The 18,130-nt window shown below is 31.4% G+C and overlaps 1 protein-coding gene, 1 long non-coding RNA gene and 1 other non-coding gene across 7 annotated transcripts; 1 reads left to right on the top strand and 2 right to left on the bottom strand.

Annotated features, from left to right (window-relative positions):
- The first annotated feature begins 3,622 nt into the window (after window positions 1–3,622).
- LOC100781111 (CBL-interacting serine/threonine-protein kinase 6) lies at window positions 3,623–5,489 on the top strand. Its single transcript, XM_003519095.5, has one exon. It carries the CDS (start codon window positions 4,000–4,002, stop codon window positions 5,290–5,292), a length of 1,293 nt encoding a protein of 430 aa, XP_003519143.1. The 5' UTR covers window positions 3,623–3,999; the 3' UTR covers window positions 5,293–5,489.
- A 5,522-nt stretch (window positions 5,490–11,011) lies between these two features.
- LOC121173279 (uncharacterized) lies at window positions 11,012–16,407 on the bottom strand. 5 transcript variants are annotated; one of them, XR_005887754.1, is made up of 4 exons: window positions 14,647–16,407; window positions 14,473–14,562; window positions 13,396–13,620; window positions 11,012–11,863 (listed from the first exon to the last, which is right to left on the bottom strand). It is a non-coding gene; the product is annotated as an uncharacterized lncRNA (long non-coding RNA). The 5 variants fall into 5 exon arrangements; XR_005887755.1 differs by having other exon boundaries at window positions 13,461–13,620; XR_005887753.1 differs by having other exon boundaries at window positions 13,516–13,620.
- MIR156U (microRNA MIR156u) lies at window positions 15,664–15,763 on the bottom strand. Its single transcript, NR_126705.1, has one exon. It is a non-coding gene; the product is annotated as a microRNA MIR156u (primary transcript).
- Window positions 16,408–18,130: the final 1,723 nt, after the last annotated feature.

Raw genomic sequence — 18,130 nt, 5'->3', positions numbered from 1 at the left:
ACGGATGACATGTTCCGAGACAATAAATATTATTAAGATAAATAACTAATTTTGATTCCTATCAAATAAGAGAATTTGAAATTCAGTCTTTAAACATTTTTGTTTTGATTTTATTCCTTTAAAATTTATTTTAGTAAAAAACAATATTAAATTATGACAAAAGAGCATTATGGACAACCATTAACTTGTCATGTTAAGACATTTATGTGTAATTATTTTTTAATAAACTACTAAGCTGTATTTTTAAATTTTCATATGCTTAGAATAGTTGATTAGAAATTTAAATACACAGTTCACAACAAAATTACATGTAATTATTCTTTTAGATGTATTGATAACGTGACAAGTTAATGGATTATCAATGTTGTTTGTGTGTTATATGTAAGCATTATTATTTAACCATAGAAAATATCCAAAACCAAAAAATTTAAATATTGAAAAATTTGTATTTTTTATCCTTTATTTTGTCTCCAATTTTAGATTTTGTCTTCCGGCAAAATTATTTACGAATTTTGTCCTGATATTTAATCAAACCGCAATGTTGGTCCCCTAATCCACAATTGAACGTTGACTGTTACAAAAGAATATTAACTGACAAGTGTATCATGTTTTTGTTAGATGATAACTGTCACGTGTCATGTTCTCATTGGATGTCAACTCCATGGAAAATGCATTGTTGTTTTCATTGACCAATCAGAACGTGACAAGTGATCGTCAATATTACTTTATAACAGTCAACGTCTAATTATGGGCTGGAGGACCAACATTACGTGATTTGATTAAATAAGAAGATAAGATTTATGAATAATTTTACCGGGAGAAAAAATCCGAAATTAAAGATAAAATGGGAGATCAAATTTACAATTTTGTCTTAAATATTTAAATGGACTAAACAATTATTTAAACCTCTTTCTAATTGTACTTTTACACGTGCAATTATATTATTTTACTTAAAAATAAAGTAAATTATACTACTTTTCTTCCCTAATAAATGTGAATATTATGCTAATCTCCAACACCAAAAAAAAAACACTAATCTTCCCTCCCATATCCAAATATACAGTAGTTAATTTGGCTTCATCCACCTACCACCCCCTGCACACACCCGGAGGGGTAATGTTGCATGCATGATGGTCATCTGGGCATATGTCTCATCCTCTTAACGAATAAATTCTTACTGTATAAATCGGTGCCTACGCTCCATAATTTTTTTTAAAAAAAAAACAGTAAAAAGTAACAAATTTGAGTAGACCAATGAGACCATGAAACTATGTTTGCTTAGAGATTTGTTTACTTCTTTATTAAAAACTGAAAAAGATGTTCATTTTCAACACAAATGAATTTAAACAGCATTCGATCTACAAAAATTGATCTTCCTTGTTGTTTTTACGCCATTTGTGTGCATCAAGTTAATGAAATATTGATATCCTATCATTCTAATAATAGTTATTTGCCTGCCGGTGTCTTATTAAAAAAACAATATAAAAATAATGATCATGCAAAGAAAATAATGCATCTTGTCCTGAAATTTGAATCATAAAGCCACTTGCAAACTTACGCCAAACTTGCATGTTCTTTGTTTTCTATTTCTTAGCTTTAAGTGTATGTTTGGATGAATGTTAAATTAATTTTAAAGTGATTTGATTTATGTTTGATACGAATAAAAAACAAATAGATATGTTAAAGAAGTTGTAAATTTTTAAAAGAAAGTCATATAAATTGAACCAATGATATATAAATATATTGTCGTGTTATCTAAATTAATTAATTATAGTTAATAGGCACATGTATACAATAATTTAGTGCAATTATTTAATTAACACATATTAATTTATTGCAAAATGATAGTTTTTTTTTCCAGTGCCATGCAAAATGATAGTTTGATACTACTGACAAAAGGTCTCTATTATCACTCCTCGTTATTTATTTATTTATTATTATTATTATTATTATTTCCAATTAATTTATCAAAATAATTAAAGTACCAATTATATATCTGTGTGTGTGTCTAGTCTGTACGGGTGGGTGGGTGTTATACATGAAACAATATAAAACTTACTGTTACTTATATTTATAAATTAATTGAGGAATAATAATATTGTTTTCTTTCTATATCTTTTGTTGACAAAATTGTACATGTACAGATACAGTGAAAAAAAAAACGGGACAGGAAATGCGATCATGCATGTCTAGACAAAATTTAAAATGTTAATAAATAAAAAGGAATCTTACTTAAAATATATATATATATATATATATATATATATATATATGTATGTATGTATGTATATGTAAATATATACCAAAAAAATTAATTTATATATCCTGTGGTTATTTTCGGCCAATGTTAAAGTATAAGCACGAAAACATAAAACTAAAATTGAGTTATAACATGTTTAACATTTTTTAGTATACAAAATATATTATATCATTAAATAAAAATAAAATTATTTATATTTGTTTATATTTAAATCCAACATATAAAATAATTTTTTATTTATATGAGTTTAGAGGAAATACTACTCTTAATATAAATAATATTTTTTAAAAATAAATATAAAATAGTATTGTGTGACCTCTTAATACACTCTTTATATCTTTAATTATTATACTTTTTTCTCATTTATTATACAATAAAAATTACTCCCATTAAAGATTCTTCATAAAAAAAATTAATGCTGGGTTGATTTTCTAAAATATCAATTAATTTAGAATATTTTTTCAATCATATAAAAAGTGAAACAGATAAAAGAATACTAGTATGTACTTTAAGACTTAAAAATATGATTGTATTAAAATTTAATAAAGTAGTTTATTATTTAATGATTTTATTTGACTCAAATCTATATTAAGGTCGGTCAGTCATTTTGACTGCTAAAACATAAATATGCTAAATCAGTTTTCTTAATTGTGCATAAAAATATGTCAAATAATAACTGAATATGAATTCTTTTAAGATTTCTATAAAAAGAATAACAATTATTTTTAAGATATAGAGATGGTAGATATGAATATTGTCTCTTTTAACACTTACTTTGATTAATTGTTTTTCTATGGTGTTGGTGTAATGACCAAATGTTAATTTAACTCATTTGTTTTGTACGTAGAAATAATAATTTCCTGAGACGCGGGGACCAAAATCATATATATATATATATATATTGATTGTTATGGATGAAGATGATGATATTCGTAATCGTGAGGTCAATAAAATAAAAAACTGACCATCGAAGTCCTAACTGGTTCATTACAGCCACACAGCCAGAGGCAGGGCCCACCCTACATGCCCCACTCATCCTCCACGCGCCATACCATAATTGGAGGACCCTACCCCACAAGCATTGGTGTCGCATGCATGATGCAATTAAGGAGTATGCTTTAATATCAGGAAAATTAATAATTAAATTGACATTTGAAAAATATACATCAAACAAAAAAATTTTTAAAATCAAATCAAAACAATCTCTCAACTTTGCCTCTATTTATGTCTGTATACACACTATTTGTGTTGCATGTAATTAAGGTATTAATTTAATTTAGATACATTGATTCATAATCATTAAAGAAATAATTTATTTTCATTTCTTGTTTAGAGAATAAAAACAGAAGACAAACTGAACCGATAAGTGTAGATAGGATGGATCCAATCCAACGGGCATGGTTGGATGTGCAGAACCCAGTCGGCGATTAGAAAAAGACGAGTCCGTGATGGAGGCTGAGGATGGTCCATACACGTGTCGATCTGATCCACCGTTGATTAACGAAATCCGCTCTATAAAAGAAGGAAACCTTGGGCCATTAAGCTTGCTGGAAAAGAAAGGCAAGTGGCGAGTGAGGAATGCAGAGAAATGAGAATTCGTCATTGGCTGAGTCCTTCTGAGGCAGGTGGCCCTGCCAAACGCAGAAGCTCCGGCAGAAATTGCCACCGCAAACACGTCGAAGACGGGTAGTAATAGCACTCGGTTTCATTCTCCCACATTCCCAATTCTGAGCGTTAAGATGAGTGAGAAAGAGAAAGGCAATAATAGTGAGGGACAGTCGACGTTGCTGCACGGCAAGTACGAGCTTGGTCGTGTGCTGGGGCACGGAACGTTCGCCAAGGTGTACCACGCGCGGAACCTGAATACAGGGCAGCACGTGGCCATGAAGGTGGTGGGAAAAGAAAAGGTGATAAAGGTCGGAATGATGGAGCAGGTGAAGAGGGAGATCTCGGTGATGAAGATGGTGAAGCACCAAAACATCGTCGAACTCCACGAAGTCATGGCCAGCAAGTCCAAGATCTATATTGCCATGGAACTCGTCCGCGGCGGAGAGCTCTTCAACAAGGTCTCTAAAGGCCGCTTAAAGGAGGACGTGGCAAGACTCTACTTCCAGCAGTTAATCTCCGCCGTCGACTTCTGCCACAGCCGCGGCGTCTACCACCGCGACCTCAAGCCGGAAAACCTCCTCCTGGACGAACACGGCAACCTCAAAGTCTCCGACTTCGGACTCACCGCTTTCTCCGAACACCTCAAGGAGGACGGGCTGTTACACACCACGTGCGGCACGCCTGCGTACGTGTCGCCTGAAGTGATAGCGAAAAAAGGCTATGACGGTGCCAAGGCTGATATATGGTCATGTGGTGTAATCCTCTACGTTCTCCTCGCAGGCTTTTTACCCTTTCAGGATGATAATTTGGTTGCCATGTATAAAAAAATTTACAGAGGGGACTTCAAGTGTCCACCCTGGTTCTCTCTTGATGCCAGGAAGCTTGTCACCAAGCTTCTCGACCCCAATCCCAATACAAGGATTAGTATTTCCAAAGTGATGGAGTCTTCTTGGTTTAAGAAACCGGTGCCGAGGAAGCTTGCTGCCGAAAAGGTGGATTTGGAGGAGGAGAAGATTGAGAGCCAGCTGGAGACCATCAATGCTTTCCACATAATTTCCTTGTCGGAGGGGTTCAATTTGTCGCCCTTGTTCGAGGACAAGAGGAGGGAGGAGATGAGGTTCGCCACCGCGGGGACGCCCAGCACCGTCATTTCGCGGCTGGAGGAGGTGGCCAAGGCCGGGAAGTTCGACGTCAGGAGTAGCGAGACCAAGGTGAGGCTTCAGGGTCAGGAGCGTGGGAGGAAGGGGAAGCTGGCGATTGCCGCGGATATCTACGCCGTGACGCCGTCGTTTATGGTGGTGGAGGTCAAGAAGGACAATGGGGATACCTTGGAGTATAACCAGTTCTGCAGCAAACAGCTTCGCCCTGCGCTTAAGGATATCTTCTGGAATTCCTCCCAGAATTCCGCACCTGCTAGTGCTTGAATGATGTCTGATTCTCGTTTTTGTTCAGGAACTTTGAGTTGTTGATAAGATCTTTCTCTCTGTCGCCCAGAATTGTGATTGAGGATATAAAAAGAGAATCAACAACGGATGATTCGATATGCATGAAGGTTAATTGATTCTCTCATGTTTGTGTTTCAATTTGTTGAAAGTTACTTTCACCTTTTTCTTTTCTTTCATTGCTGCCTTTGCTCTTTATTTTGTTCCTTCTGTAGATTATTATGTCCTTGAGCCTTCACGAGTCACGCCTGTGCCTAATACAAAGAATAGGAATTCGACTTTTTTGTGGCGTTTCGTTCTTGTTGAGAAACTCGTGTATGTGATTGAGGAATTGCTTCTTTGGTTGCATCACTATCCCACCCCTTGAAGAATTGCTCGCGCGAAAAAACCTTCAAAATAAACTTTAAAGGATAAATCATCTTTTAATCCTTCATAATATAAACAGCTATCAAAATAAGAAAATACAAAATAAGTCCTCTTGCTATCTGCTTCAGAAAAAAAAAAAAAGTCCTCATGCTATCAAATAAATCTTTAATCTTAATTATGTATTATCATTTTAGTCCTTAATAATATGTTAATGTTATCATTTAAGTTACAGCTTTTTTTTTTATTTTTAATTTTAGACTAAAGTGAGCGTTAGATTGCACTTTCAAGAATATTTGTTGAATTTTATTAGTTTTAGGGACTAAAATAACAGTGTCTCAATATTTTGAAGATGAAATTGATTATTTATTCAAATTAACTATTTACTAAAACGATAGTGTTTCAAATGGGAAGTTTCTTGTAAATGTTGAAAAAACAAGCGATTGTGTTTAATTTGAAATTTAGAAGGTATCAGTATAATTTATTCTTATTTGTTAATTACATGGAACTTATCTAACTACTATTATGAAAAATTATCCGTGTGAGTCACTTGTGTGAATCTGTAGTAAGACTGTTGTAAGGGTGAAACTTAGAGAGATTTATGAAAGAATGTTCGGATTGAGTGAACATATAAAGGTGAGAATATTGGTCAAATTATTAACCAGGTTAAAAATATTGTGTTCAAAACTAGTAGAAGTAAAAATACTCAATCCAAACCTGCAAAGGTAACAATGTTAGATTTAGGAACTAATTAAGTTTTGTAGTTATTTTTTTATAACTATAATTAAATGAAAAAACCTAATTAAAAAAAATACAAGTTAATTCAAAGACTCAATTGAAAAAAATATTAAGTACTTAGTTAAATTTTATCAAATAATTGAGCAACACATGCAAATTAATTTAACTTTCATATTAAATTCATATTTCTTTAAACCTGCGTTCCAATAATTGGACAAAGTCAATTCATTTTTAAATTATCGTAATTTTTATAATTGTTGAAAATAAAATATTAAATAAAACACAATATTTATTATTTAAATTAAAAAAAACTGCTCAAATTCAAATAGCAATACTCTTCTTAAAATGATTCAAAAAATTTATTTCAATAAAAAATACTTCGTTCTAGTAACCTTTCCATACACAATGAAATGACTGATCCTTCACACCAAAATGAATTGCTTTCAATTGTTTTGTAAACGAAAATAAAGTAGTCTTTTTCACAGCTCTCCCCTCTTTCTTCCTTATTTGAAATGGACATTTCACCAAGAACTACATAGCTCTTTCAATTCAGGCATCATTTCAAAAGATTGAAAACTTCAAACTGTAACTTACTCTGTTTCAACCGAACAGGTTTGATTCCTTGTGTCTTTGAGTGCTTTCTTTTTTCCCTTTACTATTACGCATCTTTTTTTCTCAGGTGACGGTTTCTTAAGGCCACCAATATCAAGAAAGTTTTGCATCTCTAGAATATGGTAAATTGATATTAATATCACATTTCATAATTAAAATATAGTTAATTCAACCAAAAAAATATATAGCTATAGTAATCCTCTAAAGTATGGTTGCACAGTTGTACCCCTTATATAAATCAACATGGAAGATCGTACAAAGCAACACAATAGAGAGGAAAAAATCCATTTAATTAATAATATGCCCAGAAGTGTTTTTCCAGTTTCTACAGGAGCACTGGATTATATCACTACTACTAGGTGTCGAACGCACCCTTGTTATGCCTTGGTGATTGCAATTCAGAATATTCATAAGGGTCAAGGGAATTTGATGTGGATGCATGTCTAACCAAGTTGCAGACCTGCTTGCTAAACATGGCTTGACTATGGATTCCTGAATGAGCGTTAAGAATGAAGGTTCCTCATGTCGCCAACCTTTGTTGGTAATCATCTGTTAGTGTTACTTTCATTTTGTTGGTTATCATTTGTTACTTTCATCTTGCTGTAATATAGGACAAAACTCTTAATAACCATTCATTGTACGGTTATTAAAACTCCAATTTTGGTAGGAAATAAGACATGAATTAGGAAAGCGATAGGTGGCTTAGTACGTGAAGGATAAAGCTATTAACATATTTGTTACATTCAATTCAAGTCTGAAATTTCGTCGACTAATTTGGCTCAATTTTCAATGGTTTTGACAACGGGGAACGATAATCGTAATGAACCCAATTGATGGTATAAATTTGATATCTCCATTATCTGAGCAAATCAGAAATTACTGTAGTGATCAAGAGGGAAGATAAACACAACCATCACAATTTATTCAGTAATTTGACTCCCAGTTTCCACCACTTGTGTCCAAAGCATGCGTGTGTTCTTGTCTGAGTACCTGTGCTAAATTCCCTTTCTATTGAACGTCACATAAAGCTGGTTTAGGTTAAGGTCATAATAAGGGCGGCAACAATATGAAGGTTAAATAAAATATTTGGTCCTTTATTTATTTTTTTCAGTTTGATTTTTTTTTTAAATATCAATTTTATTCTCTATTTTTTTTGTTAATTTAATTTTTTATCTTTTGAAAAAATTTATTTAGTCTTTTTTTTATTTAATCTTTTATCTTTTTTTTTTAATTTGATCTTTCATTTTATTTAAGATTGACTTGGTTAATCATTTAAAAATAATTTTTTTTGTTAAATTTTCTCTTCTTTCCCTCCCACTTCATTTTTAACAAAAAGTTTATTTTTAAATAATTAACGAAATTAACTTCAAAAATTAAATCAAACAAAAAATAAAATAAATGACTAAAATAATTTTTTAAAAGATAAATAACTAAACTGAATTAATAAAAACAAGATAAATAAAAAATTAAACTTTTATAAAAAAAACTAAACAAAAAAATAAGATAAAAAAACAAATACAACATATTTAGTCTGATGTTAATAACTAGATTTGGTTTTGTATATAGGAAGAGCTTTTGAACTATTTCTGAAGAATTAAGACAGATTTTTGAAATCTTTTCAATAAAAAAGATGATAATTAAGTTGTAGCTGTTAGAGCACTTTCTTGTTCACATTCAATAAAAGCTCCATATAATAATGTAAATCAGTTAGGGATAAAGTGTGTTTGGATTAACATTAGAAAGTTTCAAAATAATCATTGTACATTCCGAGACACCAATTGCAGAAGGAATTTTTCTAACCAAACACACACTAACACGCGGGCGTCCCTAATCCGTGACCCGCGTATGTGATGAGTACCATTTTAATTTCTATATATTGGTGAAGAGGTAACAATCTATAGGAGAGGAATTTCTATATATTGGTGGCAATTGGCAAATCACATCCTAGATGCCAATTACTTAAAAATGATAGATTTAGAGTTAAAGCATGTTTAGATAAATTTTTCCATATGTATTTTAGGAGAATGGAGGAAAAGTAAAAATTAGCTTAAAGTAGCATAATTTTTTCATAAATTAAGATTAATTTATGCATACTTAAAAATTATTTATCTAAGAAATTAATATGAAAAAGATTTTATAAATTAATTTATTATAAATTAATTTTGACTTATGAAAAAAATTATTTTATTTTTATTTTTTTTCTTTTATTTTCGTAAAAGAATTCATCGAGAAGTTTATTCAAATAAGTTGGTTGCACTGCATTCTTTTTTGGGGGGTAGGCTATTTTAGCTTATCTTTCTAGTACTAGAAATTTTCAATCGGAGGAAGATATACACAAAGAGGAAGTGAGTGTGATTATTTTTTTTTACCACCTAACCTTTTCTACTATTGAAAATTCTTTGGTGAAACAAAATATCTCTCATCTCATCCTCAAATAATTGTTTTTTTTTGGTTTTCGAATTTCAGTACTATAGAATCCACACTTTGGCGGGACTAGATTATATATAAAATACAATAAAGGTGAGCAAGACCCACCACCCTTCTTGATAGTCCAATCTATTCTAAGGTTATTTTTTTTTAGGTGGATTTGAATTTTTAAATTAGACTATATATATTTTTAGAACGAGTTTGAGTTATTTTTTCAATCTGGTTCGCATCCGTCTAGGCATTTTAAATCGATTATATTAAATTTTATATGCGATCATTTGATTTTATTTCATAAAAATTTCTAAAATAAAATATATGCTGAATAGCCCATGCAAGACAATTTTGGTTCTGTAAAATGATTAGATCTCTTTCCTTACGATGTGGTATGTACTTCTGTTTCACTATTTTTACTTTATTCTCTTGACATTAAACACTTGTTTCTCTGGCGCCAAAAATTGGGGTTTTGGGATTTCTTTAGGTCTAGCCTGCTGCAAAGTTCTGAATCACCTTAGCATTTCGAGGACTTATTTGACTCACAATTTTAGAATAGTCTTGTGGTAGAAGGAAAAAAAACAAACAAACTCCATAACATGTTTCATACACCACATGAAACTCTGCTGCTGCATTATTGCGTTAAAATTAATTAGCATACTAGCTACTGTATCAAGAAAGTTACTTTGGTCCGATTTTAAATGAGTATGCGTACTTGCATACATATTGTGACAAAAATATACATCAATCATCATTAATCATTAAGTCATATAATAGTGAGGGATTGGAGTCGTGGAGTTACCAAGCACTTTGACACGGTTTTACACTAATTACCCCGATCTGAGAGTTAATCTCTAAAATAAGTCGTATTAGCCACCGTAAATCTAAAAAACTATTATATAGGACATTAAAATAATACGAGGATTGTTGTTAACTAAGCATGTGCAACTAGACTAAGCATTTTATAGTTTTGCATCTAGATGCTAAATAATATATGGAGAAGTTTTGGATTGAAGTTGAAGGTTATCTTGAGGAGAGTGATAATGCTTCACACCCAAAACGAATGATTTCAGTCAATCAGTCCCTATATGAAGTGCATGTTGAGTTTTGGCAATATATACATAAAAGGGTTATATATGCCACAATACAAGCAAGTTATAATGATTAATTTTTACTATTACCTAGAATCATATTAGATGCATGCATGATTAATTAAATTTCTGTTCCTTCATTTCTCATTGCTTAACTGGCTTGATTAGGGTATCTTACCTAACTGTCACGAACCATATTAATGATAAAATTTTAAGAAGCAACAATTATCACACAGATCTAAGGCTGTAAATTAAATTAATTAGTGGTTCCGAATGCATGCTTGATATATAGTTGCCACAGCAACTTGGTTCGTGACATAGTTTGAGATGATTTATGTGTGTTTAACCCGGGTGAATATTACCTCTGGTTTGTCAAAATGAAGTATAACGAAATAAGCTGTATAAAAAAATAGGTAACTACAATAAAAAAATAAAAAAAATAAAAACTATTATCACCTTAAGAACAATAAAGGATCTGATTAACCAATCTTAATGACAGAATATTTATATTTTGTTATAAGAAAATACTATTTAAGGGACCATTTTGAAAAATAAAAAATATCTAACAATATCTAGGTCTGGTTCAGATATCATCTGGAGATATGTACATTTCAACTAAGTAAATTACCACCTTCACTCCCAATAAGATAAAAAATGTAGAATGATTTTGACCCCTCTCGTTACTCCCTAGTCTCACAAGGCCAAATATAACACTAGTACATCACTAGCTCGACCAGTCTTTTTTTTTTTTTTTCCACAAACACTTTCAGTACATCCTGTTAGTCTGTTATCAAAACGATGTGTATGTCTCCAACCACTCCAGCTTGTGGCCTGTCTTCTAGCTAGGGACGAGGGATGACAAGTTCATTCATCAATCTTACTTCAACATGGATCTCCCTTATCCAACCATATATTCAAGTTAAGATCATTACTTCTAAAAACTAAGCAATCACTCATCAGACACTTCACAAACTTGAGTTGCTACAAAGTATGAACCATGATTTCATATTCTTTATTTTGAGCACAGCCTCTTACTATATTGACATTGAAATGCAAGCCACCAAACTTGATAGTGTGCTATTATAGGGCTTAATGGCATTGTGTAAGGAATTAAAGAATCCTGGCCAAAACTGCAAACTGTGTTATTGTGACATTTGTGCAACTCAGTCCTCATTTTTTAGATGTATGAGAGCTGGGAACTTCACAACGGATTCACTGTCATAATGTGATCAGTTGAAATAGAAGCGTTTGAGTATGCATCTTCTGTATATTCGCATTTTCCCCACCACCAGGTATTATGCTTAACATGTAATCCATCTTTCATTCAGTTTCTGCAGCCAAACACTTAATGTCAAATTTCTTCATTTTGATGGCGTACGTTTGTGTATGAATTGTTGTCATTTTTTTTTTACAAAAGTAAATGTTAATTAAGATATATGCTAAAATATGGCCACATGTCCAGTATGCAAACATGTTAGAATACCTGGATTCAGCTATGTTTAACACAATTCCCACCCACATAACATTCAAAATAGTTCAACCACAAACTAGAATACCAATAACAGTTTTAAATTGTTATTTGCAACTGTAATTGTGGCTGCAACATTTTTTTATCTGTGTGAAGACCACAACTGTGGTAGCATTTGTCTACAAAAAAATTCTACAATTTTGCTAATTGCAATGTAAACCAAAGCCTCAAATTTTAACTTATTGTGAAATAAAGATATGGGCACAAGTAGAGAAATCCAGAAGAAAGGTGCTATGAAAGATACTTTTATGAAAACCACAAGCCATACAACTGATAAATTGAAACAGCAAACATGTGCGTGCACACACAAAGTCTCACCTACAAATAAAGAATGTTATATATATTCAGAGTGTTTAAAAAATTCTCCAAAGCCAAAATCAATGATGAAGAAATAAAAATCATGTGGATGAAAATGTTTGTCAACAAATTTAAATTCTACTACTTATGCCTATAAGTTTTGACATAATGGCTTAAACTTCTAGATATGCCTAGATCATTCACATTTAATTCCTTCCTTTTCTTTTATTCCTCTTTTTCCCTTGTCAATTTCACTTTTCTTTTCTTTTTTTTCCTTCTCTTTTGTTTATAGAAATGCATGTATACTTATTTTATCTTCTACAAGCTACTTTATTATTTATTTCTTTTGGTTTGAACACACCTAAGAACAGAAAAAGAATGACATTAGTGTTTTTTAATTCTCAATTTTTTTTTGTTTTTCTTTAACCTTCAGAAAAGAAGGGAAATATCTAGTCAAAATTGAATATTCAATATTATTTATTATTTAATTAGACCCACTTATTAATTAGTGTTCTTATTTTCCTTTTTTGTCTGACTTAGTAAAGCACATAGAAATTATGACAGTCTTCTTTTACTTATATATTCTTATACCTGGCATTTCTGACCTTCTATAATGTTTGAACTTATAGTGAATAATTTTCAAAAGAAATCAAGACCAATGTGATGTTATAGTGCACACAGACATATCACAACTGCAAGAGTAAACTTCCAAGACTGATAAGATGCCTTATATGATGAATTAAAGGACCCAAATTCAACTAAGATAAAAAAAAATACAAATTTAATGCAACTGCTACAGGCCAAGCTTAAGATTCAAAAACATTAATAGAAAATAAGATGCAAAGCTATAATCCAAATTGGAATAGAAATGTATATTGAGAGTTGTTGGAAACAAATTGGTAGAATAAAATGTTGGACAAACTAATTATGGCACACAATTCAAGCAGTTTGCACAGTATGGCAAGCTAGTTAGTAAAACTAGTAACCACAGTTCACTACCATTAGTATAAGCTTTTAAGTTACACTGTTTTTTACTACCCAAATCTCCATATCAATCGCTGGCATATATTTATTCTTTCACACTCAATTAAGGCAGTGCATACAGGCATCACAAGTTCACAATCTGCTCAGTGGTGTCATCACCATCATCAGAGGTACCTCAACACTACCATTATTACATTGGCAGGTACTTGCTTCACCTCTCAACACCACCATCCTATGTATGCTAGAGTTGGCATTCCATTTTTTCCCCTTGCAATTAACCTAAAGAAAAGAGATTAATTACAAGAGTTTCAAATTGAACTTTGATTAATAAATAATTTAATCGTTTTTTGTTTGTTTCATCTTTTCCCTAACCTTAAAAGATCATAAAGCATCAACATTGACACTTCCATCATAATTTTGATAGCTGATACAGTGAAAGAACAGAATTCCCTCATACTGTCATTGCCTAGTCCTTAGTGGGCTAATAAACAACACAACAAATATGAAGAATTCTAAAAAAGAAACTTGAGCCTTGAAACATAATTTACCCATCAAATTCAAAGCAAGCATGAATTCTATTCTGCCTAGCTAACTAGCTAGACTGCTTCATTTCTTGGTTACTGATTTTTCAAGTTCATGCATGACAACTAGTTAATAAATCAGCATAATCACTGTTAAACTAAAAGCCTTCTGTTGCAAGACTGTTCAAACTGACTACTTATCTTGTATTTCAGGCAAAAAATGAAACCAAAATATAATTAATTCTATTTCAAGTCAGCAATCAGCATGAATTGAAGATATCATCTTAATTAGTTTCCCTCTCAGGTTTACATTTTTCAATGTTACCACATGATATTGCAACAAAAACAAAACAAATTTCATATTTTTTCAAGTATATGAATGGTGATTTTTTCCACATATGTTATGCACGTGTGCCATAGATATATTTAGCACTAACATGCTACACTTTTCTAGGATAATGATTGTAGCACCCATGAGAGGGCTTCTCAACCATGCTCATGTCACTCAATCACATTTTTTTCTCCTTCCTTTCCTTCTATCCATCTAATTATAAAATAATAATGCCAATCAATTAAACTAAAACTTATACCATACAAAATGGTTAATTACCTGAGTGATTATAGTGCTTCAAGTTCTTCACTGTGCAGTCCTTGGTAACATCTACCAACTTCTGTGCTATGGAATCCAAGTTGCGAAGCACTGAAAAAGAAAATGTTCTCTCAACTAAAAATTATAGGAAATATAGTTAAAGAAAAAACTTTGAATCGAAAAACATGTAATAACCTGTATAAGGAAGATTGTTGCTTGAATTCCCTTCAATCACGGTAGCAAACAAACGCGTATATAACTGCCCAAAGGGAAAGACCAAATCTTGCCATATCTAGCTGCTTAATGAACTCTCCCAAGATTTTCCTTTACCTCAAATGAAGGCTACAAACAAAATGGCATTCAAGGAGACAGATCCAAGATATATGCAACATCTCTCATTCTGACCCTTCAAATTCAACACTTTAAAAATAAATTTAAAACCCATGACTTGTCCTTTTATGCTGGATTATCTGAACCTGATAAGTGCGTGGAGCACAAATTGTGGACCAAAACTGAGGGCGAGAAAAGATCTACACGGTCGACAAGGAGCAGAAGGAGAGAAAGGCAAAGAGAAAAAGAAAAAAGAACAAGGGTTTGGTGAAACTTCATCCAACAGGAGTTTTTCCGTTAAAGTATGAATAGTGAGAATTGAGAAAGACCGTAAGATGTGGTACCTCGAAAACCTCCATTTGGATTTCGAGTTCAAAACACCATCAAGGAAAGTACCATAAAAAGTCACGCTTTCAGTATTAGATATAGAAATAAATGGAAAAGAAATAGAATAAAACACAAGTAGATAAGAATCAGATTATATGGCACTTGAAACAGCAGAAGATAATGATAAGCAAACACTACATGAATTATATATAATAAATAGATAACTTTGTGCACGCTAACCGCTACCAACTAGAAGAACCAGCAACCTATATATATATATATATATATATATATATATTGCTTAATTTAGTCCTCCATTATTTGTCAAACAGTTAAGCACGCTTAACACAAAAGAATGACCATGTAATACGAGTCGTATCAAGGACTATAATTACATAGATCCTATTAAAAGTGAGTGAATTATTAAAAACAAAGAATGGAATGGAATGAAGTTAAAAGAGAGTTACACTGAGGAGCCGCTGAAGTGGTGAAGCATGTCAGAAAAAAGAGTAAGTTTTGAAGAGATGAGAGGAACACACCAAAAGGAAAAAGGAATGGGAAGCTGACAGATAGAGAAGTGAGCACGCACCCGCAATTGTATGCCCTCATACAATCTCCACTAGTATGTGCTCACTCTCTTCTGTCAGCCTCTCTCTGGTGTGATCCCTCTCTTAGTTTTGCTGTGAGCCTTTGTTAATCATCAACTGCAAACAACCATGTTGACATGCTCTCTCTCTTTTTTCTGAATTCTGATATATGTCTGAACTCTGAAACCTCATAACTTCCCATTTTTGGCAATGTGCTGTCCTCCACCTAGTGATCTTCATCTATATATATGCAGCAAAACCACTCTCACTCAACAAGATTAGGGTTGTTTGATTCCTTGCTTCCTTGCTTTCTGTCTCTATCTCTCATTTCCTTTTCTCTAACCACCACCAACAATTTAGGAAAAAAGAAAGACTTTTTAAGGGTTTTTTTTCTTCTGTTTTATTTTTCACTCAATTATTTTTTTAAAAAGGAAAACTTTTTGACTTCCTGTGCAACTCTACAGTGTAATATACATCTGGGTTTGATTTGATGACTTCCAACCAACACTTAATGCTCTCATAAGGGAATAGATGAGGAAAATGGATTGAAGGAGATAAGTGTTTTCCTTTGGTGCAAATTGGGTGCTTTTTTTCCCACGAATTTGTTAGGTTCCTGTTGTGGAAGAGACAGGAGCGGCAAACAGGACAAAGTAGTACACGGACACAACACGATACCTAAATTAAACCAAATACTTCTACAGTGAAAATAAACGAGCCCACAGAGCACTAAGAAAGTGACGAATATCTATCTCATTGTCCAGATAGAAATTTGCCAACGTGGCAGGACATGATTGGCTTATGGTGTTGACATTGCGTAAGTATATACTACTATCATACTCCATATACTTTGCTAGCTAGTAGTACCTCTAAATTCTTATGTACCAGAAGAATCTTATATCCCCAGCTAAAATGTAAATCTCATTTTGGTGGATTGAAGTAGAAATAAAAAAGAAAGTATAAGAAGAAGAAAAAAAATAGATGGGGAAGGTGATAAATTAAATAGTGATGTAATATGAAAAAAAGGGAAAATATAAATAGAAAGAAAAAGAATAGGCTGAAGTTTATAATTGTTCAAATCATAATATTGATTTATATATCTACCACTTCACTATATCAATGAGAATATTACTATTGAAAGAACAATTCTTCTTGAAGAGGGAGATACATTATTGAGGTCAATTTTATCTGTTGCAAGAAAGTTTTTCTATAGATATATAAAATATAATTTAAATATTCAACACGCTTCAAGGTCTTAACATTTGAGATCTGTATCAAACTTTATTGTTAACAAAAATGATATTAGTATTTTTCTTTTTGTTTTCCACATATATTTTTCTTTGGAGGCTATCCCACTTAAGTCATCATTGGACATTAAATATAGACTGTTTTCCTTCAAAAATTCGAACGTTGTTTATTATGCTATGAAGAAGTATTTCCTTTTGTTAAACTCAGTTTAGTTGTATAATGCTGGTATATTGTTAAGAATATAAGCTTGACGATTTTTAGCCTTTGTTTTGTAGAGGGAAAATAAAACGAAGTGGAAAAAATAGGCGAGAGATAAAAGAAAGTAAGCTCGGTAGAATGAAAATGACAGAAAAGAAATAAAAAAGTGTGATATATTATATTTCTCACTCTATTCATTCATTTATTTTCCTTTTTTCAATTTCTTTCTTATTGTTTTAAAATTAAATATTTTTTTATATTTGATGATCAACAAAACAAATATTTTTTACTTTCATTGTATTTCTTGTCTATTTTCATCTATCATATTCCTTACTTAGAGGAGTGCTAGAAAAATACTCTCTAACAAATTTTCTTACTCTATTTGATTCTATTTATAAGATTTATTAAATTAGAAGTTAAATTTTATCTTTTTTTATAAGATCCAATTTAAAATGTATCATGCATTAATTATTATTTTAATAAAAATACCCTTAATAATGAATCATTTTTCTAACTTCAATAAATGATACATAGGGAAATGTATTAATGTTTCACGCTCTTTGGTAGTATAACTTTGTCTTGTATAAAGACTATTTTAAAAACTTATTTTGACAATTTAGGTATAAAGCCAATAAAAATTTAGAAAAAACATAATAATGATGAAATAGCTTAAAAGAATTATAACTAATAAAAATATTTTACTAAAATAGAACAAAAGTATGTTTCATTGTTACAGGTAATTTTGAAGAAATGTATAAATTTAAGATAAATTTATTGTTATTAATTACATTAATTAATTTTCTTAATTATGGTGAATGAGTTAATTAAGTCTTATAAAAAAAACGTAGGACCACACCAAGTATCCATAGTCTCCACCAATTTTTGTATGACATTTGTATTTAAGTTTTTAAATTTAAAAAAAAAAAATACTTGATGCATATCATGTGATGATTAGTAAGGAATCATATGATTTAGGATCACATGATAATTTC

This window comes from Glycine max, chromosome 2 (genome assembly GCF_000004515.6).
Source record: "Glycine max cultivar Williams 82 chromosome 2, Glycine_max_v4.0, whole genome shotgun sequence".
Taxonomy (NCBI): Eukaryota; Viridiplantae; Streptophyta; class Magnoliopsida; order Fabales; family Fabaceae; genus Glycine; species Glycine max.
The sequence above is the reverse complement of the archived record's forward strand: the minus strand, read 5'-3'. Positions and strand labels throughout refer to the sequence as shown.

What these genes read in the sequence shown, in the direction of transcription:
- LOC100781111 (XM_003519095.5), top strand. Translation starts at nt 4,000, where the DNA reads ATGAGTGAGAAAGAGAAAGGCAATAATAGTGAGGGACAGTCGACGTTG.